Here is a 19718-nt window from a genome sequence, read left to right as displayed (position 1 = left end):
TTACTTTTAGCAAGTGACCATGGTATAAGCACATAGAAGCAGCATGATGTGCTGAAATACTGTTCCTCACACACCTACGAGCCCAGGAACTTCCTGAGATGCTCTCAGTTCTTTCCTACTCAGGCAAATATGTTCTGGGGTCTCCTGGGAAGGGCGTGGATGGTGGCTGGTTGAAGTGTCCCATGAGGAAGATGCCGATGGTCCCAAGAATGAAAAGAAGCACCATGGTGATAAAACAGATCCTGTCAATCACTCGAGCAACCAGGAACCATTCTTCATTTTCCTGCAGACAAAGTCAATAAAAACCAAAAGTCAATATTCGTTTTAAATGCTTCACCCTTTAAAATCATGTGTTGGGTGACAGCCATTAAAGACAGAAACCCAGTGAAAAATGGGCAGGTGAAAGATGGCGTCTCAGGCGGAAAACACATCTACTGCAAGATAATCAACTCCATGTTGGTCTAAAGGAACTGTCCTCTGTAATCAAAATCTGGAAGAAACCACTCACACAAAAAAGCCACTCATACAATTTTATCTAGGTCTGAGTATGATGTATCCTGTGTGTGTGTGTGTGTGTGTGTGTGTGTGTGTGTGTGTGTCTGAGTCACTCACAGTCTGGAAGTCGTTTTGTTGCCTAGCGCTCTCTGTAATGTGTTTACAGGAGGCCACACATTGCTGCACCTCTGGAGCAGCCTGAGCCAGACTGACCCCCACATCCTTCACCGTACCCCCATCCAGCCCGTTTTCTAGGGGTCAAATGTCAGAGAGTAGTAAATATTGGACAAAGCTCTCAAACAATTGGCTAAAATAGTTACTGTGCCTGTAAATTGGTCCTGTGGTCTATGACACGTGTATATTCGTTAAAAATATGTTATATTATAAATATCTGCTTTGAGGTTACTTATAAAAAAAAAAGATTTTTTTTCAGATGTCAAATATTCATGGGATTATGGTTTTGAATGCCAAGACTACAGTTTAATAGTTACAACTTTTACAGAGACAAGTGTGGGAAAGTGTCTGAGGCAATAACCATACATTCTAACATCCCTCAAAATACACACACACACACACACACACACACACACTATATATATATATATATATATATAGTGTGTGTATTTTGAGGGATGTTATATATATATATATATAGAGAGAGAGAGAGAGACTCACGGATCTTCTGCAGAGCTTTCATCATTAGGCCATCTCTCTCTCGAAGTTTGCTAAACATAAGTTCTGATCGCGCCGTTTTCAGCATGTATTCATCCGCCTTGGCAATGAGGCCCAGAGAGCTGCGGCGCCGTCGGGGGAAATGGCCTCCATTGCTACTGCATTCTTTTGGTGTCCATGGCTGCATCTGCATCCTCAGTAGACGAGGGAGGATGTTGAGTAAAACCTGGAGAGTTAAATGATAAGGGAACCACCTTGAGGCACTAATGACGCCTACATTTACATTTACAGCATTTACCAGACGCCCTTATCCAGAGCAACTTACAATCAGTAGTGACAGGGACAGTCCCCCCTGGAGCAACTTCTGGTTAAGTGTCTTGCTCAAGGGACACAATGGTAGTGGCATTTGAACCTGGGTCTTCTGGTTCATAGGCGAGTGTCTTACACACTAGGCACTGAATCTCCATGACCCATCCCCAGTGCTTCATGATGCAACATATTGACATAAAACTTCTCTTCATCGTTGGTCAACTTAATTTTCTCTTTCACTCCATCCTCCCATTCACTCCCATGCATTTTACAACATAAACAAGTCACACTTTCAGCCTTCCAACAACCACACATTTCACCCATTCAACCAATGTAACCACATTTAAACTTTCTCTACTCATCTCACTATCTTCCACTCCTTCTTTCATCCCTCCATCCTCCCATTCCCACCCATGCATTTTACAGAGCACTGGTGGCCACACTTTCCAAAGACTACCAGTGCCAAAGACTCCACATCCCAAGGACCTCAACAGCTACAGGCCGGTGGCTCTGACATCCCACCTGATGAAGACCCTGGAGCGGCCCAGCTTCAGCCTATGGTGAGCTCATCACTGGACCCGCTTCAGTTTGCTTACCAGCCTGGCATTGGAGTGGATGATGCCATCATCCACCTCCTACATCGTTACCTCTCTCACCTAGAGACCGCTAGGAGCACTGTGAGAAATCATGTTCTTTGATTTCTCCAGTGCTTTCAACACCATCTTACTCACAATCCTGAGGGACAAGCTGGACCTTCACCTAGCCACATGGATCATGGACTACCTCACTAACCGACCACAGTATGTGAGAACTTAAGGCTGTTGTCTGCAGTATGGGGGCCCCGCAGGGAACGGTTCTGGCGCCATTCCTCTTCACAATCTACACTGCAGACTTCTCACACAACTCCACCAACTGCTTCCTGCAGAAGTTCTCTGATGACTCTGCAATCACTGATGGGGACGACAGGGAGTACATAGAACTGACAAGGGACTTTGTGGACTGGTGTCAGCAGATCAACACTGGAAAAACCATAGAGCTGGTGGTAGACTTCCGCAGGCACAAACATCCTCCACTGCAACCACTGAAAATCCAGGGTATGGCCATTGAGGCTGTGGAGAGCTAAAAGTACCTTGGTGTTCACCTGAACAATAAACTGGACTGGACTCATAACACTAATGCACTTTATAAAAAAGGGCAGAGCAGGCTGTACCTGCTGCGGAGGCTCAGGTCTTTTGGAGTACAGGGGCCACTCCTAAAGACTTTTTAGGACTCTGTAGTGGCATCAGCCATCTTTCACGGTGTGGTCTGCTGGGGCAGCAGCATCTCCGCTGGGGACAGGAAGAGGCTGAACTGGCTGATCTGGAAGGCCAGCTCTGTTCTAGGATGCCCTCTGGACCCAGTGGAGGTGGTGAGTGACAGGAGAATGGTGGCTAAGCTGTCATCCCTGTTGGACAACATCTCCCACCCCATGCAGGAAACTCTGACAGCACTGAGCAGCTCCATCAGTGGCAGGCTACTGCACCCACGATGTGGGAAGGAGAGGTTCAGAAGGTCTTTTCTTCCAACCGCTGTCAGACTCTATAACAAAGACCTCACAGTTGAACACACACACACACACACACACACACACACACACACACAGACAAACAAACACACTTTGGTACATTTTGTTAAATTGTAAATTGTTTAAATTGTAAATTTGAAGATATATACAGATACATATTTATCTTATTTTTGTGCTGCTATTACCTCTGTTTTTTGCTGCTATTACCTTCTGCTTCTATCCACTTTCTGCCATCACAATTGCAATTTCCCACTTGTGGGACTAATAAAGGTTGATCTTATCTTATCTTATCTTATCTTATCTTATCTTATCTTATCTTATTTTATCTTATCTTTCAGCCTTCCAACCACCACACATTTCACCCATTCAACCAATGTAACCAATTCAACTACATTCAACTTCCTTCCACCCATCCCCCACTCCTCATTTTCATCCGTCCATTCCACCATTAAAGCCAACTCATTTTACAGAGCAACAATGGTCACATTTTCAACCTTCCAACCACCACATATTTTACCTATTCACCTAATGACCCAATTTAACCACATTTAACCTCTTTACCCTAATCCCCCTATCCTCCACTCTTCATTTTCATCCCTCCATCCTCCCATTCATATCCATGCATTTTACAGAGCAAGAACAGTCGCACCACAACATATTTCACATATTCAACCAATTTTACATAATTCGTCATGGCCCCGCCAGACTAGCATTGCTGACGTTAGCATGCTAATCTTTTAGCATGTCCAAAACAATCAAATTTCACGTGACACATCGTGGCCCTGCCCTGTTAGCATTGTCTTATTGTCTCTGTGACGCAATCAGTTAGCGTGGTTGGCTGTCAACTGAAAGCTTGGTGGTTCAAGCCCACCCAGGGACAACAAATGTGTTAAATCAGGATGGCAGAGTGGTCTAAGGTGCTGCATTCAGGTCACAGTCTATTCCTGAAGGCGTGGGTTTGAATCCGACTTCTGACAGATAATCTGGTTTATGGGGCAGTGGTGGCTTGCTGTGCTTCACAATCACTTCACATTCATTTGACGTTAGCGTGCTAACATGTTAAATTTTTGACATGCGCCAAACATTATTAAATTTCACGTGACTCATCATGGCCATGCCCCGTTAGCATTTTTTTCTCCATTGGTTTGGCTCATTTCTTGAAACACAATTGGTTATGTACAAGTAGGCTACAGTTGATGAGCAATGAGCCCACATTTAGCACATTTTCTAAATAAATAGGTCTCGCTGATCTAAACTGATTAGATCATTCTCAGTCTAATTGTTGTTCTCTCCAAAACATGTCAGCATGATTTCATTGTGTAAGTTATCATATGAAGTGAAAAAGGGAAATGATTGTCATAGTGAAACACTGCAGCACAGCACACGGTGACACAATGAAATGTATCTTCTGCTTTTAACCATCACCCTTGAGTAGTGGGCAACAATGACAGGCACCCGGGGAGCAGTGTGTGGGGATGGTGCTTTGCTCAGTGGAACCTTGGCGGGTCGGGATTCAAACCGGCAACCTTCTGATCACGGGGCTGCTTCCTTAGCTGCTAGGCCACCACTGCCCCACCTTCCACCATCATATGCAGAATAGTCTGTTCAATTGTCAAAATTAGTCAAGAACATAGTCCTATAAACACCATATATGAATTTCTTAGAACATTTGATAAATTCATCACAATTCAGGAATTCATGATGAATTCAAAACTTTGGAGGCTACTTGAAAGTAATCAGTTGTCACATCCAGTGCACACAGTGAAATGTGTCCTCTGCATTTACTGTAAACCATCCATCCCCATCAGTGTGTACTTTGCTCAGTGGCACCTCGGCAGTTGTCCAGTTGTCCGCCAACCTTCTGATAACAGGTCCACTTCCTTAGGTGCCTGTCCACTACGGCCCTTCTTACTGTGAAATCCTTTTTTTCATTTCAGTTTTTTACATAATTGTATTCTGTTAGCTAGACATCTTTCACAAAACATCCAGCCATTTTGACTAGCAATGCTTGCACAATGCCAAAGGGACAATGCATTTTGGGGGCGCTGACTATTTACATGAAAAAGGAATTTAGTTTTGACATATTGACAAACTGTTTTGGGAGAGGTATGAGTTGTGCTGAACCATCCGGATTATTTTGGCAAAAGCACTAAGTGAATACAAATGAGCCAAAGCAATAGAGAAAGATCTTTGAAACTTTGATGGTGATACTGCCACTAGAATCTAGTTTTGAGGCATGTGTGAACAGCTTAGGGAGAGATATGAACTTTTGCTAGTGAGCTCTATTGCTTTGCAGAACTGCAAGACTGTTTTGCCAAATTATCTTATAGTTTTAAGAATGTCATTTCTGATTTAAGAAATGAGCCAAACCAACGGAGAAAAACTGTAACATGCTATAAAATCCCAAACAATCTCAATTTTCAACCATTTCAATCATTTAACAATGATTCCACTCTACATTTTCACCCTCTCATCTTTTAACCTTTCACTGCTTTCCAAGCCAAAATCGAAGTTTGTTCACAAACGTCCCTTTTTGAGTTATTATTATTATTACCTTTCTGACTTTATCAGTCATGATGTGAGTACTGGGCGTCCTCAAGGAAACGTTCAACACAACCACAGCATTCATCACCACGATGGTTGTGACCACCATCACAAACATGAGGTACCTGAAAAAAACAGTTAAAACAGTTTTTACGATTGTTTGATGAAATTTGAAACATAGCGACTGGCAGCAGAAATATCCAGCAATTTAAACCCCTTCATTTGAATGAAACACACTTTCCAATAAGCGGCACTGCCTGAGATGTTTCCGGGACCTTCTTGGCAATGAGGAAGAGGAAGACCGTCTGAGCCAGGAGGATCGCTATAGACATGGTACACTTCTGCCCTCCAGCTAATAAAAAAAAAATAAAAATTCAAGAAAACATTTGAAATATTTTAAACAGATTTAAGTGAGTGGTTTTAAGTGAGTGTAGCGATTGTCATTGTGAAACACTGCAGCACAGCACACTCTGACACAACGAAATGTGTCCTCTGCTTTTAACCATCACCCTTGGTGAGCAGTGGGGAGCCTCCTGATTACCCGGTCACTTCCTTAACCGCTAGGCCACCACTGCCCCAATTTACTGTATGTGATTTAATCGATTTCCTCAAAATCCTCAGTCCTTGCTTTAATCGCTGAAGTTTGGCAAAGCATCCAAAGTGAACGTCGGTGTACTTCTTAACGTGTTTAATCATAAACCAGCTTAAATTCTCGCTCACTCACTAACTCACTCACTATCCTTAGCCGGATAGTAGCCTAGTGGGTAACACACTCGCCTGTGAACCAGAAGGCCCGGGTTCAAATCCCACTTACACTTAACCCTAAGTTGCTCCAGGGGGACTGTCCCTGTAACTACTGATTGTAAGCCACGACCCTGTTACTCGTGGCTGCCGGGGCCCATCCCCAAGATGCTGGACGCAGGGGGGGCACCAGCCCGCCACAGGGTTCAACATTCCTTAACCGCTAGGCCACCACTGCCCATACGGTTTTTGGGGATGGCAAACAATGCACGGAATATAGCCGATAATGAGGCCGTTGCTCCTACTGCTGCGTTTATCACTTGGGTGATGACTGAGATGTTTGGTGCAGATTGGAATTGGTCTGTATCTGCACCTTTAGCGGGCAGGTAGTAGACCAGTAGTCCCAGGGAGGAGAAGAGCACGCAGGGCACAATGATGTTGATGATGTAGAAGAGTGGTTTCCTCTGGATGATCAGGAAGAAGACCACTTCCTGATAGTCCAGCTCATCCTTGGTGTAGCGCTTATTGATGACTTTTTTTGCAGGGCGGTGTTTTATGATCCACTCACCATTCTCTGTGATGCGGGAAAAAACATTTGGATTGAAAGGGTTGAAGAGGAGAGGAACTGTTCCAGATGCGCCCCTCGTTTCTCATGGGACCTATTACCTGTGAAGGCCTCAGGATCAATTTCAATCCACTCCACAGTTCGGTTGTATTCTTCGGTGAGGACCAGGTCAATCTCATTGGCGCTGTATGTCTGGGACCTGAAGAGAGGAAAACAGACTGTATCACAGGATCTCGTGCCTACAATTGTAAGTGCAAGTGTGAACATCTTTACCTGAACACCATGGTGCAGTTCTGCCAGTCGAAGGGAAAGAAGTTAACAATGATGGAGCAGGCACTGCGGTAAATGGCGGGTGGAAGCCAGTATACACAGCCGTTTGGGCTGATCAGGGTGTTTGTGTACAACGCCACCTCAAAATGGCCGTCCACGCTGTCAGATAGTTCACATGTGAAAGATGGCAGGGGTGAGGCATGAAAAAATTTAAAAGGGTTCCATGTTTTTACTGAGAATGGCCTAAACTCACTTGTTTTCCAGCACGACGTCAGGAAGCCATATAGTTTTGGAGGGGAGACGCAAGCAGGTGATGTTTTCATACGCCTCAAACTGAGGCCTTCCTTCCCACCTCAGACGATAGTCACACCATTGCTGAGCAAATCAGTTCACAAAGATGCAAGAAATTTTCATTTGCTACTCATTTTATATTTTAGATTTGTACACTACCAGTCAAAGGTTTGGACAAACCTACTCTCTGACGGTTATAATAAGATGGAGCAATTTTGAAGATTCCATATTTAGTAACATATTCAGTATCTGTTGTATCAGGAGAAAGTGAAGGGTGTTTGAGGAATCAGAGTCGCCTCTTTTTACCTTCATGGTGGCTTTGTTCACTAATGTCATCATCAAAAGTCACTTGATGAGATGCTCATGGGTGAATGATAAGAAAGCGTTCAGCATAAAACTTCAGGACTGTTGGAAACCGTCCCCGTTGTCCAACTTAAGGTGGTGGAGAGAAGACAAGAGCGTAAAATGCTGCCATCACAGCAAAAGCTCCCTGATTTGGAGAGACGCAAATCTTTGTGCCTTGTTTTTTATTATTACATAAGCTCACGTGTGGTATTTCATAGTCCTGTGTGTTCAGTTTTGTTTTATAATCTAAAAAATACAAGAGCCATAAGTGAGTAGGTGCGTCCAAGCTGTTGACTGGTCGTGTACGTACAATATTAAAGCATGTAATATTAAAGCATGTAAAAACTGACCTGTGACAATCCTTACATAAAGACAGAGACTGGAAAGTATTTTAGGTAATGCATCCTTTGCGTTAAAACGCTTAATTACACAGAGTACCACGTGTTTCTGGGCACATCATCTAAATCCGCCCAAAGGTAGAAATGTAAAAAATTTGTAAGAATTATGGAAAATTTTCCATTACATCTGTAGGGATAATATTAACCCCGTCAGTAACTAGCTTCAGTATTTTTAAAAAATGGTGGTGTAAATGGGCATGTGATCAGATGGGGATCAGGTGCGATGGTGATTAGGTGGCCGTGGCAGTACTCAGGTGACAGTGACAGCGGGTGAATGTGCCGCAGCAGGGGTAGCACCGGGCGTTTGAGGGGAACGTATTACAGACCCCGGCGCCACCTCTGTATGTATGCAGTGTTAGGTTTACCATTTCCATCCAGACACTGGTGGTGAGAGCCTCTTCCTTTTCATTCTGCCAGTGAACAAATACAGTTGGTAAATTATATTCGCAGAGCAGAAAAACGAGAGCCTAGACACAAACCTACCAGTGAGATGAGGTTCGTAAGGGTCATCTTGAGTTTGACCTTGGTGATGTCACCATTGTTCTCCATGGGTTTAATGTTCTTGTTGTATCCCTTCATCAGGGCTTGGTGCAGGGCTCCCTCAAGATTTGCGCACAGCACACCTGGTTCAGCAACACACACACACACACACACACACACACACACACAAAACTCCTGTTTACTACCACTAAAAAGGTAAAAGTGAAGTGATGGTGAAGCACTGCAGCACAGCACACTGTGACACACTTAAATGTATCCTCTGATTTTAACCACCACCCTTGATGAGCAGCCATGACAGATGACAAGGGAGCAGTGTGAGGGGACGGGGCTTTGCTCAGTGTCACCTCAGTGACTCGGTATTTGAACCGGCAACCTTCTGATAACGGGGACGCTTGCTTAACCGCTAGGCCACCCCTGACAGTCTAACAACGTACAGACAATACTTCCTCTGGAATCTGCATCAGACCGCTGTCAGACAGACCTCAGTTAACCTCTGGCAGCCAAATGCCGACACACACACTCACACACACACACACACACACACACACACACACACACACACACACACACACACCATCAAGCAGGCAAAGGATTTAAAAGGATAAGTTCCCATTCATTTCCAAAGTATCTGCATTTTTACACGCAGGTAGTAAATTGAATTAATGTAGTAAATGTAGTAAATTCTAAGTTGAATGGCAAGTTTCAATCTGCTTGTTTTGTGATATTAAAAATGTTCTTTATTATTTCTTACCCCGCTGTCTTTTATACGGCAGTGGCCTCTCATTTTTAGTGAAAATAGATTTCAACACTATCGCGCCCTGTTACATTTGCAGAGCAAATGACAACCACAATAATAAGAGTAATTAACAGCAAGTCTAATGAGATAGAGAATTTACGAAAGGCTGCATTATATGTTGCATTTGAATTTACTCTGATGTCGGTGAGGACAGACTTAAAAAAAAAAAAAAAAGTAGTTACCCTGTCACTTTTTCAGCAAGACCTATCTTACCGGTGTGGAAAACGAAGACAAGAGTCCAAAGGCACATGCTGTAAAATCCAGGGTGTCTTCTATTAACACCTAGTCGAGGGGTTAAGGCTTTTCCTGCATGGCAAGGGAGGGATGGGCGATCTAGATGTTTCAGGGAAAGAGGTGGGCTTTTTTTGTTCTGTAGACACGGGCTTATTTTTAGGTCAAAGGCTGCTACTCCCGTGCCACCGCATTGTCAGCTGTCACAACATACATAACCGAATCGGCCACACCGGGGGGGCAGGGTATGCGACACAGCGAGCGGGCCTTCAGCTCCCACTCCCACTCCGAGTCGTAAAGCCCTCGGCCTGCACATGGTGCCCCGTGGTCAGCCTGCGCCGGCACCTGCCCGCCGCCCGTCTGCTAGCGCCGTCTATAACAGGCTTCAGTGGGCCGCAGGGGAGGAGATGCAGCCTTAGCTTAGTTACACCGACGGAAACGCGATGAGCTCCCTCCTGCGCTGGACCGATGCTTGGGCCCTGTGGGACGCCATACCCAACATGCCGCTTTATATTAGTCCTTTGTGTTGCTATGTGTGAAATTGGCCACATGCTCATGGATGTGTCAAAACCATTTGGAGACCATCACGAAATCGCAGCAATTTCCTGACAAGAGCGCCAGCGATTCTTCCATTTTTAAAATTTATTCTGCAATAAAAACGTCTCTATTTCTCCATCCGTCATGGCATCATTTCATCAAAATTCTGAGAAAGATTTGGTCGGGAATGTACTGAGGATGAGGAAGGCGGGGCATAGAGTTTCTGCATTTCCTTCCCTAACAGAAGCAGCTGTTGTGCTGACGGACACGTGAGGGAATGCGGTGATGACTCCCATCCTTTCGAACAGGCGCCGCAGCTGACCGGTCGCAAGAGGCTCAATATGATAGCTGTTTATTTATTTATTACAAAAATACAAATTGTTCACGTTCTCTATAAATAAATATTAGGCAAAAAAAACAACAGAAACCCACCGAATAATTTAAGATAAAGGTACACTGTGTTAAAATACACAGAACAGCATCTCCATACACATTCTATATGGAGACAAATTACTGCAGAACGGCGGGAAAAACGCCTTTTATGGCAGTCTCCACGGCAACTGGCACAGTCCCGGTGGGGTGAAGCACATCAGGGTTTCAATGCTTAGTGCTTCTGTGTGATGGAGTGTCCGTTCCTGTGCCCTGACGTCCCACTCAGGCACGAAGAAACAGCTCGTCGCCGCCTGCCCCTACGTCCTGAGGCCGTCGAGCGCCAGCGCAATGATCCGAGGCATGCTGCGGTAAAACGACTCGTTCTCCAGCCCCACCAGGCAGTAAAAGGTCAATGGTCTCCCTCCCACGGCGGCCCTGACCCGCGCCTGGTAGAGCCCCCTCTCGTTCTTGGAAGTGAGGTCAACCAGCACCTGAAATATACCACAGAGAGTTAAAGCTGCCCATTATTCCTACTTTCAGAAATAAATGTTGTTGTTGTTGATATTTGGTTATTATATCAGAAACAAACACCAAGAAACATTTTTACACCACTGTTCCAGTGCGGTGTGCGACCACTCTGGATTCACATGGCTGCTGTGATGCAGGCCCTCACCTCCTGGAAGCTCATGCCGAGCCTTTGAGACGGGATCCCCAGCACCCAGCTATACGTCTGCCTGGTCGCTTCCACGTGTTTCACAGTTTCCGCTACTCCGGGGCATGCTGTTACAAAAAATAATAATCATAAAAAATATTACACAGATTGATGTTTAAGCCTTGTGGTGTTTGTTATGACATAGTTTTGATATTTCAAATTTTCCCTCATAGAAAAGTGCAAGCTTTGTAATGCATCTGAATATTGCAAAAAAATCTGACTTCTGAATGACTAATGAGTTCAAACCGATGTGTCCCTGCGTAGGAACATTTTATTAAGGTAGTACAATAAATGTCTGTTCAATATTATATTAGTACTGATACAGCTTTTTGTGATTATTAGAGACAATGAAGGATGATGATAAATTGGTAAGAATCAGGAGCATTCATTTACACACCAGCGGCATGTGGGTCACATTGGTTTAAAACATTTTTTGCTGGGAAAAATAAACATGTAGGAAATGCCGGTTTAAACCAACCAAGCTTCAAGTCCTGGACAAAACTGACAATTTTAAAGCTAACACATGGTCCTCCATTACTTTGAATACAACCAATGAGGACTGGAATCAATACATCTTCTTCTAAAGATTAATTTGGTTATTGATGACGTGGTTGATGCCACAATATCCTGACTGTAACGGACTTTAAGCTTAAGACGGGTGAAGATTAACTGAACACACACCTTTGTCATTAAGTCCTAGCATTTGTCTCTTGTTCAGGTCTCTTCTCCTTCTTCTACTTCTGTAGGCTCTTTCTGGAAAAAAAAAGTTAATATCTGACACCACTGAACCACTGGATTCTTTGATCATAGATCACTTTGAAAAGTTGAATCACCATCTGATTGTGACATGGGAGAGACACTGGAGCGCCGAGACAAACTGCCTGGAAGCAGTGTAGATGCTGTTGTCTCCGCTGATGGACCAGAACGTTCTTCAGGGATGGATGATGAAGGTGAAGATGCAGGGATCCTCCCATCCCCAGACAACATGGTAAAAGGTTCCAGCAACGTTGTGACGGATTTTGGGATGGAACTCAGCGGTAGCTCATCTTCAAAGTACTGGCTGTCCAGCGGAGGAATGCTGGGAATTGTACGGGAGTCCAGTTTGGAATTTAAGAGAAGGATTAGAGCTCGGTATTCCCCGTCCAGCTGATGCACGGCAGATTCATCAGTCTGATGATACATATAGCACTCAAGTTACTGAAACAGAACATTCGCAATAAGATTTATTAATGCATAAGATGCAAGTCAATTCACCTGTAGGAACAGGTTGCTCTCGGGTTTCCAGTCCAGGTCTTTCGTTGCGAGGTTTCTGAGGAAGTTAGCCCAGTCCTCCACCAGAGGGCCCACCTCTCTGAACAGTGAGGGGGGATGCAGGGCAGACTCTGCTGGTGAGGCGGTGCCATCTATCTGCTCTTTTGGAAAGAAAGCGCCCCTGTTAACATCCACTCTGCTCAGCCGTGGGGGTTGTGTCACTTCATCTTTATCATCTTCACTTCCTGAAGTCAAACCTGATGGTGCCTGGCGGCGCTCGCGGTTGGAGAAGGCCGTGCTGTAGATGTGCTCCACCAGCTGAGGAAGAGTCTGGGTGAAGAAGGTCAGGTCCACTTTGTCTCGGATGTAGTCCTCCGCTCGCTGCAGCAGGTCCAGCAGAGTCTGCAGGAAAGAGTGGAGCTCTGCAGGGTAGGGAGGAGAAAACCGAACACCACCCCTCAGTCGGAAGTTGGAGCACACACCACGTTCAGTGAAAAGTGTTAATAGGCGTGAAAATCACATATCCATGTTGTCTTCATTATGGTTACTCTGTTTCTAAAGAACATATTGATTTAAATGAATCTTCATTAAGCCATTATATAAATTGTGTACAGTAAAATGTATTGTCCCCAGCAAGAAAACCATAAATATAATCGACATTGATATGTATTCAGGCTGCACTGTGTTGATGTTCAAGCTGGCCTGTTGAGAAAAGGTATTGAGGATGGATCCCATTTCTCATAACACAGCATATTGGCAGTTTGGGATTTTTTAATTTCCGCACATTTTAAATATACATCTGACTGGCTCCGTGAAAGCAGTGAAATGCCTGAAAATACCAGTGTCGGTTCAGCAGTCGCCAGATGCCATGCTGACAGCTGACCGGGGTGGTGACACTCACGGCACTTCTTGAAGCGGCTGTGGCACTTGTCGTGGGCGAGTCGGCCGCAGGCGTCCGGGCTGAGGCTGGGGGGACAGGAGAGCATGTAGTACTGACAGATGGAGCTGAATGCCTCACTCTGCTGATCCTCTGAGAGGTCGGAGGTCTTCAGCAGTTCCAGACACGTGGGTTCTCTGGTGTCGTACGACTCTGACAAATGAACAAAGACAAAAAGAAAATGCGCACCATAAAAAGCACTGCCTTGCAGAATCATGTCCACACGGTTCATTGATAAAACTGTACCCAGACAACTGGTTATAGAAGAAAAATGTTGACAGCATGGTATGCAAATTGTACAGAAACAGATGGCAAAAACTTTATAGAGTGATAAAAGCATCCCAGTAGATAACTGGACCTCCCCTCTAGAAATCTTTAAAAGACACAGAGCCAACAACGTCCTAACAGATCACATCAACTCGTCTCTGGAAAGAACTACAGAGCCTCGAAACGTAAAACTGAATAACTTTTTTACTTTTACCAAGAGCCATCACACAACAGTATAAAATGTTGTTCCATTTGGTGAAATGACAATAAACCTACTGTGAATCTGCTGTGATAAATGCAAGGGTTCATTTGAGTTTATCAAATGTATGTTATAAGACATGTACACACATAAAAATAAAACTGACTTTGCTCAGCACAGTGACAGTAGAATGGCATATTCTAAAAACTACCCACTCTCGATTTCAGACTGAATCCAGTCGCTGAAGGCCGTGACGCGAGTGTAGACACCAGGTTTCCCCTTCTCCCCACAGCCATCGCCCCAAGAGGTGATGCCATAGAGCTGGAAGCGTCCTGACATACGATCTTGGTATATAAGTGGCCCTCCAGAATCCCCCTACAAAACAGAACAAAACTTTGTTTTTACATTGTTTAAGGTGACCTCTGGCATTCTGTAGCTGAAGCTCCTGAAAGCTGTGGGATGTTTGCAGTAATGACAGTAGGTACCTGGCATGAATCTATTCCCCCGGACAGGTATCCTGCACAGAACATGGTGTTGGTGACAAGCTCCTTCCCCAGTGAACTCTTACAGGTGCTCTGCGGCAGCAGGGGCACCTTGGCTTCCATGACAATGTCTGCGGAGGGGCCGTCTGAGGGCAGATCAAACAGAGCAAGACCATGTATGATGAAACGGGTGATATCTTCGTTTTCCAGCATGTCTTTTATAGGGTGCCAAGTGTCAAGTGGTTGTTTCTCTGCACAAAATATACTTTTTTTCAAGGATAAAATCAGCTTACAGCTTGTTGATTTGGTCCACAAAAGCAAGACGTCATTGTTTTATTTTGTTTACAGAAATCAAAACTTAATTCATTTTTTGCTCTGAATTTACAGCACGTCATTTTGTGTACCTGTATTGCATAAAGCACAGAAACAATTTTTTTTTTTGACAAATAGTCATTTTGTCTACAAAATGCATTTTGTCAATGACTGAACAATTAAATTTTGTCAACAACCGAATGGCATTTTGTCCACGCAATTACATTTTGTCAGCAAAATACATTTTTTTAACAGAAAACATTTTCTCATCAGTTGAAAGTCATTTTGTTCACACAATTTTGTTCTGGTAATGTTTATGGTCAGTTACAGAATGTCATTTTGTGACCTTCGGTGCAACACCATTCAGTATTTCTTTTTGTAACTGACACAATGCATTTTGTGGACTAAATTCCTTTTTGTCACGGACAACATGCATTTTGTTCACTTTTGTCATTTTTCCTTCATAAAATACAGCCTTTTGTCCACAAAATGGTTGGAGCTAATTCCAAATTGATGCAATATTAATAATTGCTTTTAATTTCTATTAAAAAAATTGATGACATCGTGCTTTAGTGCAAAATGCAACATGGGTTTTTCTTTTTGTGTACAGAGCGCAACATTAAGCAATTCCCTTTGTGTAACAGAAATAAGCAGGTGGCGGCCTATAGCCTTTGACTTCTGAGGATTCTAACCCCGCTCACCTTCATAGAGCGACCCCCAACCAGCCACCAGGCAGGGAGTTCCTACCGGCGGCTCCAGTGCGGAGGGGAGACAGACGGGGGTGACGTACTCTGAGAGCATGACAGGAGCATTCAGCTCCACCAGAGCAATGTCGTTATTGAACGTCTTGGGGTTGAACTGCGGACATGTCAAAAGTCGCATCTCAGCCCCTGGTACGGAGAAAATGCGCTTGGATAATATGAGGCGGAAGATTGGGAATGAAATTATTACCTTGGGGTGAGTCATGATCCGATTGACCTTCATTATTTGTTCGTCAGGGTCAGCTCTTGTGATATCGAACTCCCCAACTACAGCGGTCCAGTAACTTTCACTGTAGCTGCTATTAGACAAGAAGCATTACAAACAATATTAAACACTAAAATTAATTAGGACTATCAATCAATTTGCCATTTTTGATAATCACACATTTTGCAATGAATGAATTATGATTAATTCTTGACACTAAAGTTGCTGTAGTGCATAACTATAACCGATTGGATGCATGAAAAAAGATGTAAGGATTGTCTCTCGCTATGATAAATTTGAATGAATTCAATGAATTGAAATGAACAGGTTATTTTTGACAGCCTTAATGTTAATTAATTGATTATGTTGCTAAGTTGCATGTGTGCCTTTTTTCGATCTGAAATAAAAGCTTCAGCTCTAATCCACCGGTCGTAAATTAGACCTGGAGGTGCTCACCCAGCGAAGCAGTGCGCAGCTGTCACCACCCAGGAACTGTCCACCAGCACCCCGCCACACATCAGCACGCCATCCAGCTGCAGGTTCACCAGCCAGGGCCAGCTGCCAGGGGAGGCAGGAGACCCCCCCACAATCCTGGAGCGCGGCTGGGTCTGGTTCTGCGCCACAGACAACCGCTGCCCGCACACTGCTGCAGAGTAAAGAGGAAAGATGGGCTTTCCTGCCAGGTTCAGGAGTCCTTAAGTACTCGCAAGGCTACATTTACAGCATTTATCAGACGCCCTTATCCAGGGTGACTTACAATCAGTAGTTACAGGGACAGTCCCCCCCTGGAGACACTTAGGGTTAAGTGTGTTGGTGAGTGTCCATCTCAATAAGCTACTAACACACTAAAGTAGTGTTTTCACCCATGATAGAAATCCAACACAGCATTAATCACTGCTGGTGCCGACTGCGTTTGTTTGAAGGATGCGTTGTCGTAACGTGGTGAGACCTGACTCTTGAGATGATAAGTGAATGTAGCGTGCTGTAGGCCGCTCACCCTCAGTTCTGGTCTGAGTGACCGGTTCCAGGTTCTGCATGGTGTTGAGAAGGCTGCACTGAAGCACGCGGGCGCTGCAGCTCTCACCCATGACCCGCACGCAGCCCTCTTTCCCCAGCTCGCCCGGCGGACACCGGCGCTGGTAGTACCCACAGGCCTGGCTCAGCGCCCAGCTCTGCTCGCCCTCGTCGCTCAGACTCTGCGCCTTCGCCACCAGCTCACAGCTGGGCTCCGCCTCCTGCGTCCCAGGAGATGCTGCAGGCAGAGGGGCGAGACAGGAATGTCACTCATACATCCAGAAGTAACATAGCAGTCCCCCACGAAAAAGGTTTTTTTATTACATTTACGGCATTTATCAGACGCCCTTATCCAGAGCGACTTACAATCAGTAGTTACAGGGACAGTCCCCCCCTGGAGACACTCAGGGTTAAGCGTCTTGCTCAGGGACACAATTGTAGTACGTGGGTCTTCTGGTTTAAAGGCGAGTGTCTTACCCACCAGGCTACTTCCTAATTACTGATGTCAACTGGAGACTCAAACTGGCGCTAATGTGCAGGGATTGTTCTCTATTGTCAGGGCGAAGGCATTTTCAGAATTAACACAAATAAATAGAAGAAAGATTGTGTTCTAGGTGACTAGAACCAAAAGTGTGGTCAGTTTCTCATCTTCAAGATGCAGAAAACTACCGAATGGTTCTATTTTTACCATGCCGCCACGCTAAGCGTGTAGCGCTGCGCTTATCGGCAGTTTGAAAATAGTGCCCTCCTGCATCACAGCACTTTCTGAGCTCATAATACACATTACGCTCATGTTGCATTAATTTAGTGGATGCTTTTATCCCTCTGGAGCTCCTCAGGGTGAAGTGTCCAGCTCAACTGCACAATGGTAGTAGTTAGTGGAGATCAAACCCGTAAATAGGCTTCCACATGAGCTTCGTTACACTGAAGCTTCATCACATTTTGATGTCAGCAAGCATCAGAGAGCCTGTGGGGATGAAAGACGGTTGGACGTGTGCTTACTGCAGGGTCCCGATCTGCGTCCACAGTCCTGAAAGAGGCAGGGAGCGCATCCCCTGCACCCCGCCTCAGCCCGGCTTCGCTCGGACGCGGCCTTCTCCAGGGCAGACAGGGCGCTGGCCAGAGCCGCCTCCAGCACCACCGTCCCGCGGTCGGAGAGTGCTGGGACGGACACACAGAGACAGAGGGGGGCTTATGTGAGAAAGGCCCCCGTCGCTTTTTTACTTTCTTTCTTCACTTTCTGCTCGGGAGTGCGAGCTCACGCTCAGAACGCATCGCTGCTTCAAACGGGCCGCCGCATCCCCCCCCGCCCGACCCGCGCATTTCCACAAAGATGACGGAGGCCTTAATTAGAGGGTCGGGACTGCATGCGGGGTGTTGCGGAGTGGTTCTCTCTCATTTCTGTTCCCATTAAACAGTTTAAAACCACAGAACCGTGTCTATGCCAGAACCGTGTCTATGCCACATTCGCAGCAGCAAAAGCTTTTTGTTCATTTGCATAATTCCCAAAAGAGTCCAAGTAACCCAATGTTTTGGGTTAGCACGGCATAAAAACAAGTGTTCTGATGCAGTTATGAATGATAATACGATTTTAAATTTACAACCATGAAAGTTATTTAACCCGAGCCCTCAAATTATGGTGCTTTCACACTGGAACTGTATCATCTGGCTGAAGTGGCTTACAAAGTCCATCAATTTTGTGTAAATTAAAGTTTTTTTCACTCTTTGCACAGACGTGACACCCTCACCCACTGCTCTGTTGATGTCAGTGGCCACATTTAAAAAGTCATAGATTATTAAAAAAATCATCATAGATAATTAAAAAGTTTCTACAAGTAAAATTGATCTCATCATTTTCCATTTTTCAACTTGCGTTAAATTCAAACGAAGAGACATTGAACGACACATTTAGGCAGAATTGGTCAATTCTGTAGGTTCCCTCACCTCTGAGCGCGCTCTGCGGCATCCTGTACACCTCCCTGCCCGCCGGTGCCCCGCCTCCACCTCCCAGCAGCATCAGCAGCATCAGCAGCATCACGGGGAACATGGTGCAGTCTCCGACTCTCCAAAGATCACGAGCGGTGGGGATAAAAAAAAAACTCCGCCTGCAGCGTGTGTGTGCGTGTGTGTGTGTGTGTGTGTGTGTGTGAGAGGCGGGGTCACCGCCTCCTCGCCGTCTTCGTCTTCTCCCACACTGTCGCACAAGGCATCTGTCTGCAAGTTTACTTGGGGGAACAATAGGTGCGTGGAGCGGCCTGGGGAATATATAGAGGCGGTGGGAGCGGGCGGGGGTCCGGGGGTCCGGGCTGGGGAGGAGGGATGGTCCCAGGGGCCAATGCGCAAACAGCTGAATTCATTAAGGCCCCCACAGCAAATGGAGAGCCACTTGCCAAGGCTGGAAAGGAAAACGGAGAGGTTTGGTTCTGTGAAAATGGAGGGAGGGAGGGAGGGAGGGAGGGAGGAAGAATGGGATGGGGAGAGAGAGGGAGGGTAGAGAGAGAAATGGCGGGGACGCGTTTGAATGTATTAATAGTGTGGAGGGAGAAGTTCGGGTGGGGGAGAAAGTTAGAATAAAGACGAGAGAGGAGCTCCTGGAAGAGAAGATCGGCCACGCTGCCGATACGCCGGGGAGAGGAGGAAGAGCGGGGAGAAGGGAGATGAAGGAGGGGAGAGACAAACAGAGAGAGGGACGTCTGCCGCTCGGCCTGGAGCTGAAAGGGGGCATTGTCTTCCCCAGCTTTCAGAGCATCGCTGCATCAAAGCGCCCCTCTAACGATCACAGACCCGCCGTGCCCATTGATCACTTACAAGCTTTTATCCTCGCCATTAAAATATTGTCAGTTCACATCACTTTTGTCTTTCTCATCTGAACTTAACTCCTGTTGCATAAATGGTTTACACTTGTCCTGACAGCAACGCCCGACAAAGAACATGCAGGAGACTTGGG

The 19718-nt window shown here is 45.4% G+C and overlaps 2 protein-coding genes across 2 annotated transcripts; both read right to left on the bottom strand.

The window, feature by feature from the left end:
• Positions 1-115: 115 nt before the first annotated feature.
• On the bottom strand, positions 116-9768 carry chrng (cholinergic receptor, nicotinic, gamma). Its single transcript, XM_028977718.1, has 12 exons — positions 9705-9768; positions 8678-8817; positions 8560-8604; positions 7414-7535; positions 7164-7319; positions 6992-7089; positions 6699-6899; positions 5822-5936; positions 5595-5709; positions 1171-1393; positions 613-746; positions 116-283 (listed from the first exon to the last, which is right to left on the bottom strand). Exons 1-12 carry the CDS (start codon positions 9739-9741, stop codon positions 116-118), a joined length of 1554 nt encoding a protein of 517 aa, XP_028833551.1. The 5' UTR covers positions 9742-9768.
• Positions 9769-10872: 1104 nt separating this feature from the next.
• Positions 10873-18992, bottom strand: prss56 (serine protease 56). The gene is made up of 15 exons (XM_028977805.1): positions 18716-18992; positions 17774-17932; positions 16755-17009; positions 16214-16403; positions 15743-15851; positions 15493-15649; positions 14483-14625; positions 14213-14372; positions 13496-13684; positions 12852-13016; positions 12598-12755; positions 12177-12513; positions 12025-12096; positions 11305-11411; positions 10873-11122 (listed from the first exon to the last, which is right to left on the bottom strand). Exons 1-15 carry the CDS (start codon positions 18816-18818, stop codon positions 10949-10951), a joined length of 2478 nt encoding a protein of 825 aa, XP_028833638.1. The 5' UTR covers positions 18819-18992; the 3' UTR covers positions 10873-10948.
• Between the last annotated feature and the right edge of the window lie 726 nt (positions 18993-19718).

This window comes from Denticeps clupeoides, chromosome 4 (assembly GCF_900700375.1).
Source record: "Denticeps clupeoides chromosome 4, fDenClu1.1, whole genome shotgun sequence".
Taxonomy (NCBI): domain Eukaryota; kingdom Metazoa; phylum Chordata; class Actinopteri; order Clupeiformes; family Denticipitidae; genus Denticeps; species Denticeps clupeoides.
The sequence above is the reverse complement of the archived record's forward strand: the minus strand, read 5'-3'. Positions and strand labels throughout refer to the sequence as shown.

Coding starts and splice junctions, on each gene's coding strand:
- prss56 (XM_028977805.1), bottom strand. CDS start 18,818: ATGTTCCCCGTGATGCTGCTGATGCTGCTGATGCTGCTGGGAGGTGGA. Junction 15,650..15,742: donor GGATCATGACTCACCCCAAG/GTAATAATTTCA, acceptor ACATGTCCGCAG/TTCAACCCCAAGACGTTCAA. Junction 12,514..12,597: donor AGAGCAACCTGTTCCTACAG/GTGAATTGACTT, acceptor ATGTATCATCAG/ACTGATGAATCTGCCGTGCA.
- chrng (XM_028977718.1), bottom strand. CDS start 9,741: ATGTGCCTTTGGACTCTTGTCTTCGTTTTCCACACCG. Junction 1,394..5,594: donor TGACTGATAAAGTCAGAAAG/GTAATAATAATA, acceptor TTAACTCTCCAG/GTTTTACTCAACATCCTCCC. Junction 284..612: donor AACAAAACGACTTCCAGACT/GTGAGTGACTCA, acceptor CTTTGTCTGCAG/GAAAATGAAGAATGGTTCCT.